Source organism: Poecilia reticulata, chromosome 4, assembly GCF_904066995.2.
Source record: "Poecilia reticulata chromosome 4, P_reticulata-male-v2, whole genome shotgun sequence".
Classification (NCBI taxonomy): domain Eukaryota; kingdom Metazoa; phylum Chordata; class Actinopteri; order Cyprinodontiformes; family Poeciliidae; genus Poecilia; species Poecilia reticulata.
The window spans coordinates 22,784,699-22,803,735 of NC_088833.1; the positions used below are offsets into that span (position 1 = coordinate 22,784,699).

Here is a 19,037-nt window from a genome sequence, read left to right on the forward strand (position 1 = left end):
TGCAAGTGAGCAAGACCAAGGGCCCACTTGTGCAAGTAGGAGCATTTTTCTGGTAGATTAATACTTGTTTTAAATTAGTTAGTTCTTGTTAAATCACACACAACCATGACAGTATCAGATCTAAACAACAACCTAGCGAAATCTCTTTGCCTGTAGTTTTTCATTTGCATATAGACAGTCCTCAATACTTTATTCAACTTCTATTATGATGCAGGTTTTAAAGAAAATGATTTCCGCTCGACTCCTGCAGGATTGCAGTTAATGTACGAGAGGTGGGAGCAGTCTGAACAGGGCACCAGTCTGTCAACGAGACGTACTGGGCAAACAGCTATTCAACTATCCTAAGAGCAATTAGGAAGCCGGTATGCCTGGAGAAAATCGATGTATGAACAGGGAGAACCTGCAAACTGCGTGAACAATTGGCTCAGCCGAGATTCAAAACCAGAATGGGTTTTTTTTTTTTTTGCTGTTGTTGTTGCAAGACAACAATGAATAAAAAAAGAAAACTTCTGTTCAAATTACCACTTGACAAGGGTCAATTGATACAAACATTTTTTTTTTGTTAATTGTGTTGTTCTTTAAAGTTAATTGCATTCCCCTCCAGTAGAGTAAAAGATTATTCATTGTCCTTAAGTTAGGAGACATGCAGTTATCACTAATATGCAACGATTAGCGCAATAAACTAGAATGTTAGCATGTTAGCTAACTGTAAATACTGTGCTTACATATGATTAATTTCTACTGCAACGCTAACTATGAATTATTGAGGAAACCTGTTTTAGGTCCAATAATAACAACAAATCAAATGTGGGAGAAGCATTCTCTACTTAACATTGAGACTAATTTTGAATGATGTGTTTAGGCCTCGTTTCAAATGACTGGACTGTTTGTTTTTTTCATACATTTTTAGAAATATACATCGAATCGATTTCTCAGCATCAAAATAATAACTAATAATAATAATAAACATGTCATCACTAGAAGCAGAAGAATTCAGTCAAAATTGTCACAAATTTTAGACTAAGAGTTTCCTTGTGGGGCGGCATGTATCGTCCAGACGCATCGTGCCATTCTATGGTGATTGCTTAAAAAGCTACTTTTGAGCAATCACCATTTTTCTCATTGTATCGTATGTCTTCCTTGTGTCTGGATGTCGCAGGAGGAAGACGTGTGTCACCAGTTGCCTTGCAACGCATTTAACCCCACATCATACATAATTCGATCACCAGACAAGCGCATCACTTTTACTGTGACCTGAATAATGCCACAATAACCCAATATGACTTATCAAATTTCCATGTTGATTTATATTGCATAAATGCGACTGGTAGTTTGTTTCTTTTGTTGTTGTTCGAATGATGCTCATGTTTCAAACATTTGGATTTTATAGGGACGGAACATGAACCTTGCAGTAATTTAGCAGTGACCTTTTCCACCTTCTGATTTCAAAAACAACATCCTTTGAGCGAAAGGAGCTTTGCTGGAGAATCGGCTCCAAAGAGAAGCAACACGAGTAAAGAGAATATAAGAGAACGAGCACGAAACGCTCCAAAACGAGCCAAATGCGCCACCATAGTGAGACGACGCATTGACGAAATACATTACAGAGAACGGTATCGGCCTACATCGGTTACCTTTTATCCACAAATGTTACGCAATTTTAAAAAAACAAATGAATAACAGAATGTTCAATTAGGTCAGAGCTTTCAAATCAGTTTTGGTCTGTGTAACGGGGACACTTTTCACACTTTTCGTGAAGTACATACGTACACAACACTGTGAGCTGGACGTAAGTGTGTATTGTCGCACTGCATGTCTAAGCTGTCTGACTAATGCATGCTGTAGAGAAGCAGATAAGAATACTGACGTTAGGCACTCAGGAGCAGCCATAAAGCTTCTGTAGTTTTCATATTTCCAGCCCATCTGTCACAATTATATCACAAATCCCATCAAATTTGTTTTGTTTTTTTCAGATAGAGCATTAAAATGTGACAGAATCATATATATCTATATTAAATTGGCTGGGGCAAAGTCCTTTTAGTTGTTACATATTTTTCCCAAACAGTGTTTGTCTTTATAGAGTAATATAGTATCTTAGAAAAAAAAAAAAAAAAAAAGACCATAACCTCTTGAATACTTTAATTCGGTTGGAATGGAAAGGAAATGAATCCAAATGATTTTGTTTTATTTATTGAAAAGCAATATCTGGATTTCATTTTTAATTTAAATTCATGGCTGACTTGTTTTTTTTATTTATTTATTATTGCTGCTCTTGTTTACTGGGTTAGTAAGGTGACCTTACCAATCGTGTGGCCTAGTTCTCTGGTTCTGTCCTCATTTTGAAATCTGCAATGCTTTGCGTTGACGAGAGGTTAATATATTCCCTGCTATTAAAAACTGAATATTTGGGTTAACAGACGGTTCAGGATCTGACACGCTCTACAACATCTATCTGAAAACTTGTTTTAAACTCAAAGAAATAAAACACGTTTTCTGAAACATTGAGTCTGTGATTTATTCATGAGATTGTGCAAACCTTGTGAACATGAGTGACGAGCACAGTCTGCTGCTGTATGAGGGAGGTTGTGTGTGTTTAAAGTTCAATGCTGAGTGAAATTAAGCCGAAAGTTTCTCAAAACGGGTCACGGCGCAATCAGGGGAAGTAGCTTCAAGAGTTCACCATGCAGAGAAAACTAATGTTATTCCGGGGTGAGTGCTGCGACGACTGCATGTTATTCAAGTGCATTTATCATATGCACAGCATATTTAACATCTCCGAGACGCAAGATGAAATTACATACAGCCGGGTATCAGATGCACATGAAGACTATGCTAGAGTAGCATTGAATTAAAGCCGCATATCTTCAGACACTGTTAAAAACACAAGGCAGATGTGCAATAGTGTGACAGGACTATAACAAAAAGCACTAAAAAAAAAAAAAAAATAGGCCATCTGAGACGAGTTGAGCTCAGATACTAATTGTAGCATATTTATACGCTTCAACCGTTTTAGTTTCTAACTAATTCATGACATCATTCAGAGATATTTCTGTTTAAGATATATAGGTATATAGTCTAAAGTACAAAAAATAACTGTTGCTTATCGAGATCGAATTTTTCATTAATACAAAAAAAACACTGAAGCTCACCTTGCCCTCTGCATATTCCCATCCTGTTTTTTTCTCTTTTTTTTTTAACAAGACAAATTGAGATGAATGTAGTTCTCTACAGCTAGCCTGATTTTAATCAAAGAGGGGGGAAAACGATGGGCGAACATCGAACCGGTTGCCAATCATAACTGTCCTCGGCTCTCCACCTCCATGCCCCAGTCGTTACATTTGGACTATAAATAAATGCAGAGGCTGCCGCACAAGCAAATGGAGCTGCCAACCTGAGAATTGGTGGCAGAAAGCTGAGAGGAGGCAGATGAGCAGAAGGAATGACAATGAGGCCAAAATTAATCTTTGCAAAAGTTGGAAGGGCATGAAGTTAAAGCCGGGCAGTGGCCAATAAAGATAGGCAATCATTTCAAAGCCCTTTAAAAAAAAAAAAAAAATTTTTATTTGTTTTGTAGCATGTCATTTAAAAATATGCAGCAATTAAACAGAGATAAAAACTTTTCCACAATGAAAATGTGTTGCAGTTGCAGCAGAAAGAAGAAGAAAAAAACCCCAGTAAGAAATGTAGAGAAACAGAGCAGGCTCTGGAGCTGAGATATTTAGTCATCTGCTTTTTCTTTCCTTGAATAAAACGCTCTCACAGAAGCCTTCTGTGTCTGCGCGCCCTTTGCGATTTACTCATTTGAACTTTCCGAAGCTACCTGCAGCAACAAGCTCCGGATCCAGATACGAGGCCGAGGCATCACCAGCTGCGAAACAGCATTTTCAGGTCTCGCTGCCTTGCGGCATCACATCATCAGCAATGACTCCGCTCCTCGTGAAAGATTCTGGGAGGCGGGGAGGAGCTTTTTTTTTTTTTTTTTTTCCACATTTCCATCTGATTACTTGACTACACAGATGCATGGCAGGCCTTTTTGTGCGTGGACTTATATTTGCTTAATTTTGATGTCGCTCTGCATTCCACGCGTTGACATAAAGGGGTTTCTCTTTGCCTCTGGGCCACATACGTCAGATGCAAGTTGTATATGATCTCATCAGGTCGGCGAACGGCTTCATCATCGCCGGATTCTCGCAGCCAGAGGTGGCAGAGAGGAATTATCACCGACTCGTTATCACCTCATCCTAAATCCTCACTTGGACTTCGCACACATAGACATGCGTGGAATCTGAGCAGGACAGTTGCAGTTTCTAATGAGTATTCCCTCCACAATAATATCCATTAACCGAGTGAGACCCGTGAGCGAGGCTTCGTTCCCACGAAGCCTCATTTTCTCTAATGCTGACATATTGTGAATAATGCAAGCGCAGGCGCTGTGAAGGCTGCAATTACATATGTTTACGAGGAGCGTAAATTAAGCTCCACGAGAGTGCTCTGATGATAAATCTAATGATTAAAAAAACCAGGGAGTTTCCTCCTAAGTTGAATCAATCACTGTGACTCAGAGTGTTTTGTCAGCTTCACGGGAGCAAACTTGATCCCGTCTCTAAATGACGTTTGTGAAATATTGCCACAGCATCACGGGGTGATCTGTTTTTATCCAGCCATTTATTATTATTTTTTTTTTATATTCAAAGATGAAACAAACGGGGCTGTGACTAAGAAGACAAACATATGATCGCAACCTAATAGTAAAATTTTATGAATTTCAAAATGTGCTTAAATTGATTACCTCCACCGCTCTAGCATTTGTTTCGCTTGTTACAATTTTGCCCAGTCTTAAGCTACGTCCACACCTCCCGTCAGCTCCGACCAGCTTCTGCTGAAGAACATTATTCTGCCACCACCGTGTTCCAACAAAGGGGTTGATGTAGTTTGACGAACGTCCGGTTCGCATGCACGTCGGTCAAAAATGTACACTTTGTTCTCATCTTGTGACTTTGCAGATATTTATTCGCAGGAAACGTCAAAAACCACGCGGGCTTTTCCTTTTACCTTACAATCGTGTGCTGCTGTGTTGGTCTAACCCAGTCCAACCCAATAAGAATAAAACAAACAGAAATTTGTGGAACAAACTGACAAAATCTAAAATAGTTCAAGTAAGTCGTTTTGCACACAGCTTGATGTATCGTTATTTGTGATGTTGCCTCTTGCAAACGTTTGGGTTGTGCAGTAATCGGTAACACCAAACAAGGCTGAGGCGTTGGGAGCCACTGCCATGCACAACTTTTTTTTATATCTGTCTGAACTTTTTGCAAGCTTTAAAAAAAAAAAACAGTTGTTTGACTTCTGATTTAATGAGCAAGAGAAAATATTCTTCACAAACATCTGCATCATAAACCAGTTCATCTATAGTGAAATTGCTTGTGAAAAAAATTAGCTTTTCTGAATTTAACCACCTGCCCACAGAAAGCTGTTGAAAACCTTCATGTTAATCAGTGAAACGAACCAATTAATGAGCCAGACTCACTCTGCTCTCTAGCTTGTTACTGTTTCCTTTGATTTTCTAGTGGGCTCTTTCTTTTTACTTTATTTTAAGTCTTTGGCTGTGGGCATATTAGCTCTAAAATAATTTGTGTAATAATTTGTCTCTCTCTCTGTGTGTGTGTGTGTGTGTGTGTGTGTGTGTGTGTGTGTGTGTGTGTGTACACTAAAGAAATAATGAAAATAAACCAGCTTAAGCTATACACTGTAAAACAGAAGAAACACTGACAAACGTTCAAGAGCTGCATTACGTACAAAATCTGCCATCCTTTTCCAGTCAAAGACATCCTTCCTTTTTTTCTTTTTTTCTTTAGCAGCCATTCTTTTGTACTATTCAATTTTCACCTTGTTGCACTGTACAGCCTGCCAACTTCATCTTACTGTAACACTTGGTCACACTTAGGCATGTCTGTAACGGCGCCAACAGAACAGCTCCACTGCGTTACAAAACTGAACCATGATTCACTTTCTTTTCATCGTGTCCCCACAAAAACACACTTTTGCAGGGACATGACAGCTTTACGTCCAAAATGACTGCAGTTAAGGAGTGAAAACATAAATCGGTCAGAGTTGGAGCCCTGATAAGTGATGGACGGGTCAAATGCTGAAGGGAAAAAAAACAAAACAAATCAGATCCACTGTATTCATTAAATACATAAAAAACTAAGATTTCCAGCCATTTTCAGTCTGTTGAAACATCAACCAACTGTATTCTCTCTCGCAGACTTTCAGTCGAATAGATTCGATAAAGCCTAGGGACGTCTTTGTACATAAACATCATTTTGCAATTCCTTCATTTTCTGTTGGACTCCAAACGACGGCCTCTGTCAGAGAGACCTCCCTGTGTTTCATGTGTTCTGGTCCTCAGGGGAGCAAAACCACAATCTGACTTGGAAGAAAACAATTTCAACCATTAAAAGCTCAATCAGTGCAGCTTCGCCACTTAATGCCCATCTTTGTGCATCCTTTTTTTTTTTCTTTTTTTTTCTCATGTTCAGCTGGTTCTATGTGAAGCAGCAAAGCTACCGCTAAACAATTTAGGACACGTGATGCACACATTTGCGTGCGAGAGCAACAGGCCACCAGGACAGTCACCTCGCTCCTGTAAGCCTCCCATCTCATTCCCAAACACAGGAGAATCACAAGATGCTTGGCTCGGTTGGTGATGTGTGAAGTGATGAGGTCAGATAACCCGTGGACGTCCTAATTTAATCACGGATCAAATTGGTAATTCAATTTGTGGCTTCAGGGGGAGAGAAGAGGAGACAGGAATTAAAAAAAATAAGTAAATAAAAAGTTAAGACGCAGGGCGGAAGAAGTTCCTCATAAGAACTGACCGGTCACATCGCTCACCAGTGTTTAACTAAATATTATTCCTATTATCCTTTATCTGATCCCAGTAGCTTTTTTTTCCCCCCCTCAAGACAGAAGGTTAACATAATAACATAAAACCTTCTGTTTTGTCTATAAGCCCTCAGCATGTAAGAAGATGCTGAGGTCTCTGTCTGTCTCCATCTGCCTGCCACTATCTGTCAAATCTCCACACTGATCTGAGCCGTCATGAGAAGGAAGGGGCAACTGTAGCTCAGCGTGGAAGGAACCGGAACAGTTCTGGACGGCGTGAAAAATCAACGTGGTAATAGAATAGAAAGGTGCCTACCTGAGGTAACGCAGCGGTTCTATGGCTTCAGGCTCTGCCTCAGCTGAGCTGTGGTTCATCTTGTCCATCTGTCTTCACCCACCACGAGTCGGTAAACGGGAGAAAGGATAAGCTGTGCTCCCCCAAAGAAAACACTTCCGTTCCTTCTCCGACTCTAGTTGAATGGACGGGCTGTGTGTCTGCGCGCGCGCGTGTGTGTGTGTGTGAGCGCGAGGGTCTTTTTCCTGGGAATAGACTGTGAAATCTAAATGGTCTCTCTCTCTCTCTCTCTCTCTCCCTCTCTCTCTCTCTCTCTCTCCACAGCTCTTGATTGGTTCAGATGCTGGAAGGTAATTACTGGCTGCTTCAAAACACACACGTACACCCTCGTTCGCACCGACACACACACACACGCTCTGCTTCTTGTCTCAATAACCCTTCCTCTCCTCTCTGTTTTTTCAGCTGCAGGGTCCCCTCGGCTCATTCTCTGAGAGAGAGAGAGAGAGAGAGAGAGAAAAAAAAGGTCTGTGCTTTCGGTTGCTCTCACACGGAAATCCAGCCAATTAAGAAGCAGGAGCCTCGGTGCTCTGACGGCTGATTGGCTCCCGGTCGTGGCTGTTAAGTCATCAGCATCTCCTCTGGTCACCACATCACTTAAAATTTGACCAGACAGGTGCATGCATTAAACACATTCTCCTCTGGATTGCTCCTTTGATGCAAAAAATTATTCTTTGATGCAAAATGGAGAAAAATTGAAGAAGCCCTGAACTGCTCGCGGATGATAAATGTTGAAGTAAGAGGGTTATCATCAATTATATTTATTTGTTTTTTCTCTTGACATGACATAAGGGCATTTGTTTCTTATAACTAAAGAAACGAATGCCCTAAAGTAATACAGCTCTATGGTCGCTAATATACGACAAATCAGCAAATAGGATTCTAAGTTCACACACTTATCCATCTCCAGCGGTCATTGGATGAGAGGCGGAGTACAGCCTGGTCAGGTCACCAGTCCATCACACAAACACACACAACCATGCACATGGGTAGACTTGAGGGCAATTGACCCCAGCACATTCTTGATCCAAAGCAACAGTGCTGCCCAGTATTTGTTCCTTCATGTTAGCTTTTAAAACTGCTGGACAGGAAATAAAATGACAACGAATTAGGCCTATAGGTCAAAGTGGGAATGTTCCAGATCCAAATTGACAAAATGCTAATTGCCTAGCAACAGGACACTGGGATCACATTATTGTAATTCATAGGTCATATAAAAAAAATAATAAAATAAAAAACAACCTCAATGAAGCTGTGTGTTCTGTGCCTGTGGGTTCTTAAAATCTCATTTCCAAATATGTCATATATAAGTGACCATAATGACAATCTATTTTCATTATCAGTGTAGTTTTGCTCATTCCACATTACAGTGGCTCTCATTGAAACGTCTTCAGGGCATCCCTTCAGAAAAACAAACGATTTTCTTACTGAAGAACTCTGCTGCCATCTATTGTCCACAACAAGCAAATGCAAATCCGGTCATCTTAACTCGAACATTTTAAAAAGAAACTTGGTCTTTGTAGGCCTCTTGTGTGATTTACCTCTGAGGAAGACTGCTCTGCACAAACACAAAATCTTGCAAAGTAATTCTGGTCTTGTTTCTATACCAGAATATAGTGCAACAATTTTGCACTATACTTACAAACTGTTGTAAGTATAGCGCAAATAATATATGTACAACAATTAACATTTTTCCTATAAGTGAAATAATCTGCCAATGGAACTATTGGCAGATTATAGGCTTAAGTGCAATTGCTTTTAAATTGCCCTTAGTTTTAAAAGCAATTAAGGGCCTATTTCTTACTAAAAAGTTACTTGCAAGTTACTTCCGTCTTATTTTAAGTGTGTTAAGGTATTTTCACTAGAAACTAGACAAAAAATACTAGGCAACATCTGATGTTTATGCGATGTGGAGTACGTCGAGTCTTGATGAATTGTTTATAAAAAAAATTTAATGTAATGGGGGAAAATGGCTCTTATTTAGGAAAGGACAAGATGAGTGGGTGGAGTTTAGTTGGTGCAAGAATGGAGTGTGTGTGTGTGTGTGTGTTTAGGTATATGGCTCAACTTACCCCTTATACATTTCCAACTTATACATTGGCTCAAGTTAAAAACACTTTCCTTTATCAACACTTTGTATCTTTTCCTCCAGCAAAGCAAGAGTTCAAATTTCATGTAACCCTGCCAGTAAAACAAACACATCAAGAAACAGGGGTTAAAATTAGTTTTATTATTTTGACAGAGCAGGAAAAAAAAAAATCCAAAACCAAAAAAAAAAAAAAAGAAAAAAATCTTATACATTGTTGTCCATTTGCGCTTCACTGCAGTCAGCAGCTGACCCCAAACACACAAACAAACAACGGAATGGTGATAATGTTGCCAAACAGCAGCAGCAGCAGCAGGCAGTCGTCAGGACAGCACAGGGTTGCAGCAGGAGGGCAACGAAAAGGGGCGCGGGCTCATTCCAGGTTGCTAGTTTTTGCTCCCACAATATATGGGTTGCTAGTTTTTTTTGTTTTGTTTTGCTCATCAGGAATGTACACACAACCTGGAATATTTCCCCTTGTACGCCAATGTAGAAAACATGAACTTAGCAAGCAATCTACCTTAATTTCTGTGTTTGCATTACCACCAGGCATCTGCAGATGTTTACATTTTTTTATTTTTTTTTTTTAATGCAAGCCCAAAAATCATTTCCACTTGAGGCGCTGACGTATAAAGCAATTGTGCAACCGTTGGATTACATAATAATAATAAAAAATAAAAACTTATCTGACGTGAGGACATTAGGCTTCAAGACGTGGAGCTTAAAAGGACATAATCTTTTGAGTGCAACAAAGAGTTAGAAAATGTGAGACCGAACACAACAATCGGGTCAGGCAGTAACTCTTAATTCAATATGACTAAATCGAATCTAATTGACTCTTTTGGGAGATGCAGATCAGAACAGAGCTCTTGTTTTGTAAATTACTGAGAAATTGTTTTTTCTTCCCCTCAGTCATTAAATGCATTAAAATTCTCATTGCTCCCCATTTTCATTAAATCGACAGCATGTGGGGTTTTCCAAAAGTCACAGGTTAAGGACATGCCTTGATGCATAGATGGGGGACAGGTGGGGGTACTCTTAGAACATCTAAGACTCAAAACTACTGCCTCCATCACAGACCACACATTTCTCTCAATAGTCCTTTTGAATTAGAAAAAAAAAAATTTAAATCAGCAGATGAGACTGGAAAAAACATCAAAAATGTGTCAACCCGTTACAACCCGATCGTGCATCTCTGTCTCTCTCCTTTTTTAATTACTGTAAATTTTCCAATAAGACAAAGAGAACATCATCTGATAAGTGGTACATAAACGGGGCCGCCCTGCTGGCTGATAAAAGAAAAGCAGCCCATTTCCTCTTGTGACCGTAACATCCTGTTTTTTGTTTATTTTTACCATGACACTTTACGTCTGCCTGTGCTGCTGCAATCTGATTAAAACACACTGTAGCGCATGTAAAATGCAAGAATCGACTTTACAGAAATCATAACACACCTTAAAGACTAAGAAGTTCGTCATCTGTTGCAGAAGGGCTTAGTTTTTGTTTTTGCATGACTACATTCTGAAAGCTGTCCAGCTTCGCTCAAACCAGTCGAAGGTTGTGTGAGAGCCGCTCGACAGGAAAAAAAAAAAAAAACAAAAAAAAAAAACACATTTTAAACCAATATCTTCTCAAAAAAATGTAGGGCATATGCAAGACTTTACTAACCCTATAAATAAATTCAGACAGTTTTGTCTGTAGAAGGAACAAAAAAAAAACAAAAAAAGTAATGCACCACAACCTATGACTAAAAAGCAAAATTAAAATGTCAAAACCTTGACATTCCTTACACCCACTCAGTTTAGCATGAATTCATGTTCATATCCAGAGAGGGTTCAAATAAACTAGAAACCTTCTAGCAGAAGGGATTCCATTTGGGCTCCACTAGTTCTTTGGAAGGTTTATTTTACAATATTCAATAAGAATAGTCCTCCAAATATGCTCCGCGTTTTCTTTTTTTAAGCTTTTTTTTCTTTAACATGAGTCAATGAAACCCTTAATCTTTATTCTTCCTCATCATCTTAGCAAAAAAACAAAAAAAAAAAGTTTAAAACTAGGCCACAATAATGGAAACCAGCAGATGTAAAACCACCTCAACAGTAACATTAGCCTTTTTTTTTTGTATATATTCAGACCTCAACAAGAGGCCACTTCCAAAGTGTCAGGGAGCACAATATTCCAAACACAGCATAGGACTTACAGAAGAGAAGACAAAATCCTAACATTCAGCCATACAAAATAGTCCAACAGACACAGCAACTTCTCTAATTTACACACTGAAGGTTGGTGAGAAGAGGCAGTCTGTGTGCAGATAGATCCTTTTTTCTTATTTTATTTTTTTTTTTCTTTCCTTGTCAGTCTGGTGGGGTTTTTTTTGTTTGTTTTTTATGTTTGTCTTATTCATTGTTGCAAAGCTAAAGCAGTTAATAGTTTACGAATGGTCCTCGAAGATCAACGATCCCTGTGATGAGGTCCGTAGGAGAGTTCGGTTAGGCCAGCGCGCGGGCCAGAGTGGCTCAGGCTGGAGGTGGGGGGGGGGCAGGATGCAGGACAAATCTTGTGTATAATGGTGATCATCGCTAATCCCTGCGTGGTCCATAAGGAGGAACGCTCAGCGTTGTTTGTATTTTGATTTTTTTTTTTCTCCTTTTGCCACTTTCTTCCGGGTTCGAGCAGTAAACAGTTGGAAGAGCCGAAGCGCCCCCCCGCCCCCCACCGAGTCCCCGAGTCTTGCGAAAGGTACCCCGAAAATGTCTGTGACATGTTCCTTGCATCCCCGAAGCTGCTGCAGCACAACTCCATTAAGGAAATGATCCAGAAAAGGAACAAGGTAGCATAAGAAGGCGCCGAGAAAAGGTTTGAATACACCTCTGATCAACAAGAAAAAAAAAAAAAAAGAGTTCTTGTCCTGGCCGTCCGAGCCAGAGTTTACAGAAAACAATAGAATGATAATGAGCATGGCTGTTATTGATATTAGGAGGGCTAAAAGCTGTGGCGTCAGGAGGAGGGTAGGAGATTGCATTATTTCCATGCGTTTGCTGCTTGGGAGATGGAGCGGGAAGGAATCATGTCCAGCAGATATTCCCGCTGACGTTCCACTGCAGAGGAGGTCTTATGAGCAGACAAGCTGGGATTGACGTAGGCCATCGTCACTCCTGGAAGGACACGCGAAAAAATGTCAAAGCACAGTCATACATGTTAGTACATTATTAAATTTTTTGGGTTTTTTTGTTGTTAATTCGCTATGTGAAACATTATATGGATTAATTAAACAGCCTTTTTTTCTGTTACCAATAAACTGTAAAGACAGAAATGCCGACTGTGAAAAGGGTTTTTTTTTTTGCAAAAGGTTTATTTAATCTGGCAAACAGGTCTCATTGGAATGCATATTCTTATTTATTGAATATGGCTATGAATCAAAGATTAAAGAGTCCAATAGGAAAAAAAAAAGTTTATTCATTTAACTTTTAAAGCCTACGAGCAAAAGGAGCATTAGAACTCTGTGCCTTGCACATGCATGCAACCACGACTTTAATCTTTTTTTATTGGGATTTTATGTCAAAGACCTAGTCACAACCCACACTTCCTATAAAAAAATAATTGGTGAGACTTGAACATATCGTTTCCAGATGCAGCCTAACGTAGCTGAGCTGGAGCCGATTTGAAACTAAGAATAGGAAAAAACAAAAACAAACAAAAGGACTTCACCCTGTCGATGTGCAAATCTGGTATAGACGCCTAAAGAGACTTGAACTAAGGCTGATAAGAGGCTTGCCAAACTCTTTATGAGATGCACATTTTGAAAGCCATAAATCATATCCACACTCATTGCATATTGCACAAAATCTCAATACATTGCAGTTTGTAGAAACATTGTAATAAAACGTAAAAAGCACTGTGTATATCACGCTACACAGAAACCCAAAGTAAGAAAATGTGCCATGCATTTTCTGCATAGCTTTGTCACATTTGCGTACCTGCGTTCCCACTGCCCTGCTTCCTCCAGCCTCCCATGTTGCCCTGGTTACCGCTGCTGCTGGCGCTGACCTTTGCTCCCTGCTGCAGTGAGAGAGCGGCAGCGTGTTTCCCTGCTCTGCTGCCCAGCGCGGCCGCCGTCACCGCGTTCTGCAGCTGGGAGGAGGTAAAGGAGTGCACCACGCCACGAGACTGGATGCTGTGCGCCAAATGACTCTGCACAGAGACACAACGCTGGTGAAATGCTGAGCAAGGTGGACGTCAACAAACATAATGCAGGAGCAAATAAGAGACTGCTGCGTAAGTAAATGGAGTGCCGACCTGCTTAATGGAGTGGTGTGCAGACACTGATCGGTGCTGCAAGTCGGACCTGATCTGCTTGTACTGCGGGGATATCAGCACCTCGCTCTTGGACAGCGAGGGAGAGGACGAGGTGGTTTTGGAGGAGGATGAGGAGGCCGTCTGCTGGAGGATACGCTGCTCGATCTCCTGCTCCTGCTGGAGCGCCTTCACAAAAGCTGCCTTCAGACGGTTTGTGTGCTCGGCCTTCAGGGCCTTCTTCTGATTGGACGACATGCATTGGTCGCAGAGGATGGTGCCGGCCTTCTCCTTCCTCCACCGGGAGGTGAAGTCCGTCTTGCACTGGGCGCAGGTGTACGGGTCTTTGGGATTGGAGCTGGCCATGGAAGCAGCAGGACCCAGATTACCTAAATATGGAACAATATTCAGACAATATTGATTATTTAACTGCTTTACAATCTGTTGATGTCGTCATAACCACAGAGACCATTACCCACCCCGGCCGTGCATCTCGAGTAGCTTTTGAACCACCTCCTCTAACCCCAACAAGTAGATGAACTCATTATTAGCCGCGGATGGCAGGAAGTTGAACTCGGGAGCAGGAGGTTTGGGTGGAGGAATCTCCAGCAGAGTCTTCTCCAACTGCTTCCTTAGAGCTAGCTTAGCGGCCGCCTGCCTGCTAGCCGGAGAATCGTTGACACTGGAGCTGGGAGACGAGCCTTTAAGACCAGAGGAGCCCTAAAAACACAAAGACAAAATCTAAATTTCACACAAACGGAGAGGAGGTGCAGAAATCACCACAGGCTCGGTTTTAACCCGAGGGATGCTGACCATGACGTTGTTGGCCACGTTAGCCACTCGAATGAGTCCCTGCTGAATGATCCTCTGGCCCTGGATCTGGACGTTGGGGACAGAAGCCCTGGGGGCCAGTAACAGTGGGGGCGGACCTGAACCGCTGTGCTGCTGGTGCTGCCGCAGGCTAGCGATCTGCTGTGGGGTCACTGCAATAGGCTGGGGGGGAGGGGGGGGTGTACAGATGCAGTAATTATAGAGAGCAGATTAAAGACATTCACTGCATAAAGTTTAAAGAGGACAATCGGTCAGTGGACAACAACCTGGGCTCCTCTGACCAAGGGTGGCATCACAATCTGAGAGTTGTGTTTGGACGGGACGTGCTGTCCGCCCCGCACTAAGGGTGGGGGGATCACCGTGCCTGAGCTACGACCCGTCACCTGAAAACACAATAATGATGATATTTACAAATAATAGTGATGAAAACCCTCAGGTAAAAGGATAAAATACACAAGTTTTAGAATGAGTACTCGAGGTGAGGCCATACCTGAAGGGGTCCTTTACTGGATGTCATGCTGCCTCGCACTAGAGGAGGAGGAGTGGCCACTGAGCCGCTCGCCTGAACACAGAGTGTGGTTTAAGAAGTTAAACAACCCTGGCAAAATAAACACCATAACTTGGTTTCTATAAGGTAGCAGTTTTATAATATAAAAAAAATCATGACTTAGAAAGTGGGTTCAAATTGATCAATTTAAATTGCTATATTTATGTCTAATATTCACATAAAATATGTCCTGATCCAGATCCTGAGTATAGTTGGGAATCCCAATCTGGGCTTTTATATAAATGATCAGTATTTCTGAATAAACTTAACTCCGGATATGTGGTGCTGTGAATGATCTTATCTGCCACTTTCCACAAAGACATGCAACTGTCATCTGTGCAGCTAATTTGAATTAAAAATAAAGACGATATTTAATTAATCTAATCCAGACACGTCCATTTTGTGGCCCACTGGCTCATCAAACGCAGAAATGTGAAATCTGCATGTGAATCAAATACACTGCTGTTGGGTTGGGGGTGAGGGAAGCATTTTCTTTTGTAAACAACATCTTAAGTTTCCTGATTTTGAAAATAAGCGCAGCGCTCCGGGCAGGGCACGTTTATAGGAAGCGTCTGCACTGATAAATAAAGATATGCCTCAAGGCTGAAGAATAATAACAATAACCAAGAAAGATTCACACAGGAAGTAGAGTTTTCAAACAGGACACAGCCTGAAGTGAGTAAATGACCTTGAACTATAACACTACGACGTTTGCAGAAAAAATTTAAAACTCCTCTTAGAAATTAAATTTAAATTGTAAAAACAAACAGAAATGTATCTTTTATTATAAAATATATACAGTGTTAAGCCAATAGTTGGGAGACTCTGGGTGGATTACAGATATTTATGAGGCCCTTTGGGGAAAATTGCTTATTTCCATTTTAACAAACCTTTTATTTTTCACCATTCATAACGTTCACAGAGAAAGAGGGCTTAAGTCCAGATGTAGTGCTTTGCTTGTATGACGTTACAAACAAAGCACTACATCTGAGAATCAGACGAAAACTCTTTTTGCAAGTTTTGACTACACATGAAAAATAAATATATAACAAAGAGGAAACATGCTAGCATGAACAACTTCACAGAAGTGCTTTGCATAAAAAAAATTCAAAGGAAGTAAAACTGAATTTTACTGAAGACTACAATTGTGCTAACTCAGATACATCTAGAGAAACAAAAACATGTTTATCAGAGACTTCTATTAGAACAAAATTATCCTTTGCTGCCAAACCAATAGAGCCGTGTCCAAAGTGTCGAAATGGCCAAACAAAAACGAGTTTCATCAACTGAACACAATCGCAATACTACTGTAATTCGACTGTTGCTGCGAAGTCAAATCACAAAATGCCCCGTCTGAAATTATTTGGAGCTGTACTGGGGATTAAAAAAAATCCTGATCAGGAAATCTCTATTTTTCATTCCATTAAGAGTCGGTAAAGGATTAGAACAAGAACTACGTGTTCTGCGGTGAGCTAAAACCCTTATTCAGAATGGCACAACACAGTGAAAGCCTCTTAATGTTGCAAACTTTGCTCTCTTTGCTGCTTACCTTCTGTACAGTGCTTTCCTTCTGGATCTGGCTTTGTCGTAGTTTCTTGAGGAGAACCAATTTGGCTTCTTGGAGCCTCAGTTCCTCCTTGAGCTGTTTTATAATACTTTCCCTTTCCTCAGGTGAGCTCTTCTGCACATATGACAAAAGAAAAGAAGAAAAAGAAATGCGTTGATACCAAGTTATTTTCTGGGTGTAGTGAAGCCCAGCTTTTAAATCAGTTCAAGATAATAAATAACATACCAGACGACTGTCTAACAGTCTTTTTAGTGGCTGCAAACGCATTTTTAGTCAGTAAATACGGCAAAACTACCATTACATTTTAAAGTTCTGTTTTCCTACCATGAGTTTATCTGTGTCCGTCTTCGTGAAGCAGTGGCCGTTCATGACGGGACTGGACGGCTCGTTGTCTGATAAAACAATCACATCATCTGGAGAAGGCGGCTGTTGTTCTTTCTTAATGTCACTGAAGGAAGAAACGAGGATAATACATGCTTATTGTTAAACAAATAATTATTACATTTTATTATGCATTCATAAACAAAAGACCAATTGCAGCCGATTTTAAGTTTAATTAGTTTTCCTGAAAGTGTAGCATTGTTGCCATGCGTTGAAATTGTGCTTTGCAATAATCCTTTGCCTTGCATCATACATAGAAATGCTAGTGTCCTATGCATGATGTGTTGTTTTGTTTAAGGACATACTCGGATGGACCGAGGGAATCAACTGTAGCTGTTTTGGCGTCTGACTTTGATGGTTAATTGGAGGATTCTTAGTACTTTCAAAGCTTGTGTAAAGACCGTTTAAACTGGTTTCAGAGTCGTTTTGCAAGTTCACAGCCAATCCATGGAGAATCATCACTTTATCAAACATAACTTAGTCGCAGTTATGCAACAAAAGATGTACAATGCCTGTCACAATACGCAGTAAGTCATTTAATCGCATGATAACATTAAAAATGCTCAATTTCCATTCTGATGATTGATATTTTGTGAAGGGCAGTTTTGTTTGCAGAGGCTTTATAATCCATTTTATTTATGGTTTCTGTTGTGTTTTGATTTCCATTTTATTTATTGTTTTTGGTTGTTGTATTTTATTTAGAATATTTAAAATATCTTCCAGTTCCAGCAAAATTTTTTACTGTGGCAGACCTATGAACAAGTGACATTTGATTAATTTTGTCTCGTTTGAACAAAGTTGTCCATTATGAACTTGTAGCTTTGTCTTGAATCCAGCAGATGGCGTTATTGAATTGTTATCCTGCGAGCCTTGCTGCGGTGCAAATGTGTGCAGGAACACACAAGAAGACATGTACCAAGAGATCAATAATGGGGTAATGGCGGCAGAGGAAGAATACAACCACCGATTATATCCAGCGTAAGGTAGCATCAACAGACCAGCTGTGCTCTCCCTTCTGGGAGCACAGGGACTCAGAAAGCAGCAATCTAATGAACTAAAGTGTAGAACTGGAACTGAAGTGAAAGCTGGAGACCTTTGTTAAGTGCATAATGGCTTTTCCTGGCGACTAAGCAAAACAAAGGTGACTTACGGCATGTTATGTTCGCAATCGAAGGGAGGGGGCGGGGGGACAAGTGGCAGTAGCGGAGAGACGGGTGAAGGGGGGACAGGGGCAGGGGGGGGCACAGTAATGTTACAGAACATGAACAACTGCTGACCACTGTAGATAAGCCGAGTTATGCAAAATAGCTTTCGGTATGCTAGCGTCTGTGACATCGGACTCCGACGTCTGCATCATGCTGTGCAATTATTCTCCATCAAGTTGTGTGGAAGTTCAGTCCATGCCAAGCAAGAGGTTCCAGGGTTTGAGGCAAGACCCGTTTTGTCGCCCACGCAGGGCCTCACCCCGCTCCTGCTCTACCTCTATGGCAAGGCCCGTGGCCTAGCTGCGCCGTTGAAGCCTGGGCCTCGGCTCTCCCCTCCCTCCCAGCTGCCGACGCCAGAGTCACAAGCGGAGCGGAGCAGAGGTCGGCCCGAGACGCTGGAGAGGGTGACGGCGAGCGGTGGGGGGGGGGAGGGGAATACATGGCCAGGAGCCAACCTATTGTGTACACTCACTCTCACTCAGTCACCACTTCACACACCCCTCCCCCAACCTTACTTGTTCATCTTTTATACTCCAACTCACTGAGTCAGTTCTTCTGGAGGTTTTTTTCCCCTCTTCCTTTTGCTCACCCCGGAGTCGCGTCTCTGCTGCCCTCTCAACGGCTCCCCTCAAGAGACGTCAATCTAAGGCCAATAAGGTCTCTCCAGTGTGTGTAATGGAGTACTTTCCTTATGTGTTGAACTTAAATGTGAAAAGAAAAACTGATCTTCATGAAGTTCTGCTTTTCAAAGACATATTACACCTTTGAGCACAAACAAACCCCGAGAGGAGCAGCTTTGTTTACATTCTGCCCATAAAATAAAAACAGCAGTCAGAGGAACACAGTAAGCACCATTACTGAGGATTTGAGTGCTTCCTAACATGCCGCAA

The 19,037-nt window shown here is 41.0% G+C and overlaps 2 protein-coding genes across 2 annotated transcripts in view; both read right to left on the reverse strand.

The window, feature by feature from the left end:
• yjefn3 (YjeF N-terminal domain containing 3) overlaps positions 1–7,654 on the reverse strand; it is a 60,502-nt gene extending 52,848 nt beyond the window's left edge. The window contains exon 1 of the mRNA XM_008407229.3: positions 7,202–7,654. Coding sequence (XP_008405451.1) covers positions 7,202–7,269 — 68 coding nt within the window. The 5' untranslated portion in view covers positions 7,270–7,654. The remainder of the gene's footprint in view (positions 1–7,201) is intronic.
• Positions 7,655–9,446: 1,792 nt separating this feature from the next.
• gatad2ab (GATA zinc finger domain containing 2Ab) overlaps positions 9,447–19,037 on the reverse strand; it is a 28,541-nt gene continuing 18,950 nt past the window's right edge. The window contains exons 3-11 of the mRNA XM_081606480.1: positions 16,886–17,009; positions 16,544–16,675; positions 14,938–15,009; positions 14,714–14,830; positions 14,430–14,609; positions 14,096–14,336; positions 13,620–14,005; positions 13,301–13,514; positions 9,447–12,478 (exon numbers count right to left, since the gene is read on the reverse strand). Coding sequence (XP_081462606.1) covers positions 12,345–12,478; positions 13,301–13,514; positions 13,620–14,005; positions 14,096–14,336; positions 14,430–14,609; positions 14,714–14,830; positions 14,938–15,009; positions 16,544–16,675; positions 16,886–17,009 — 1,600 coding nt within the window. The 3' untranslated portion in view covers positions 9,447–12,344. The remainder of the gene's footprint in view (positions 12,479–13,300; positions 13,515–13,619; positions 14,006–14,095; positions 14,337–14,429; positions 14,610–14,713; positions 14,831–14,937; positions 15,010–16,543; positions 16,676–16,885; positions 17,010–19,037) is intronic.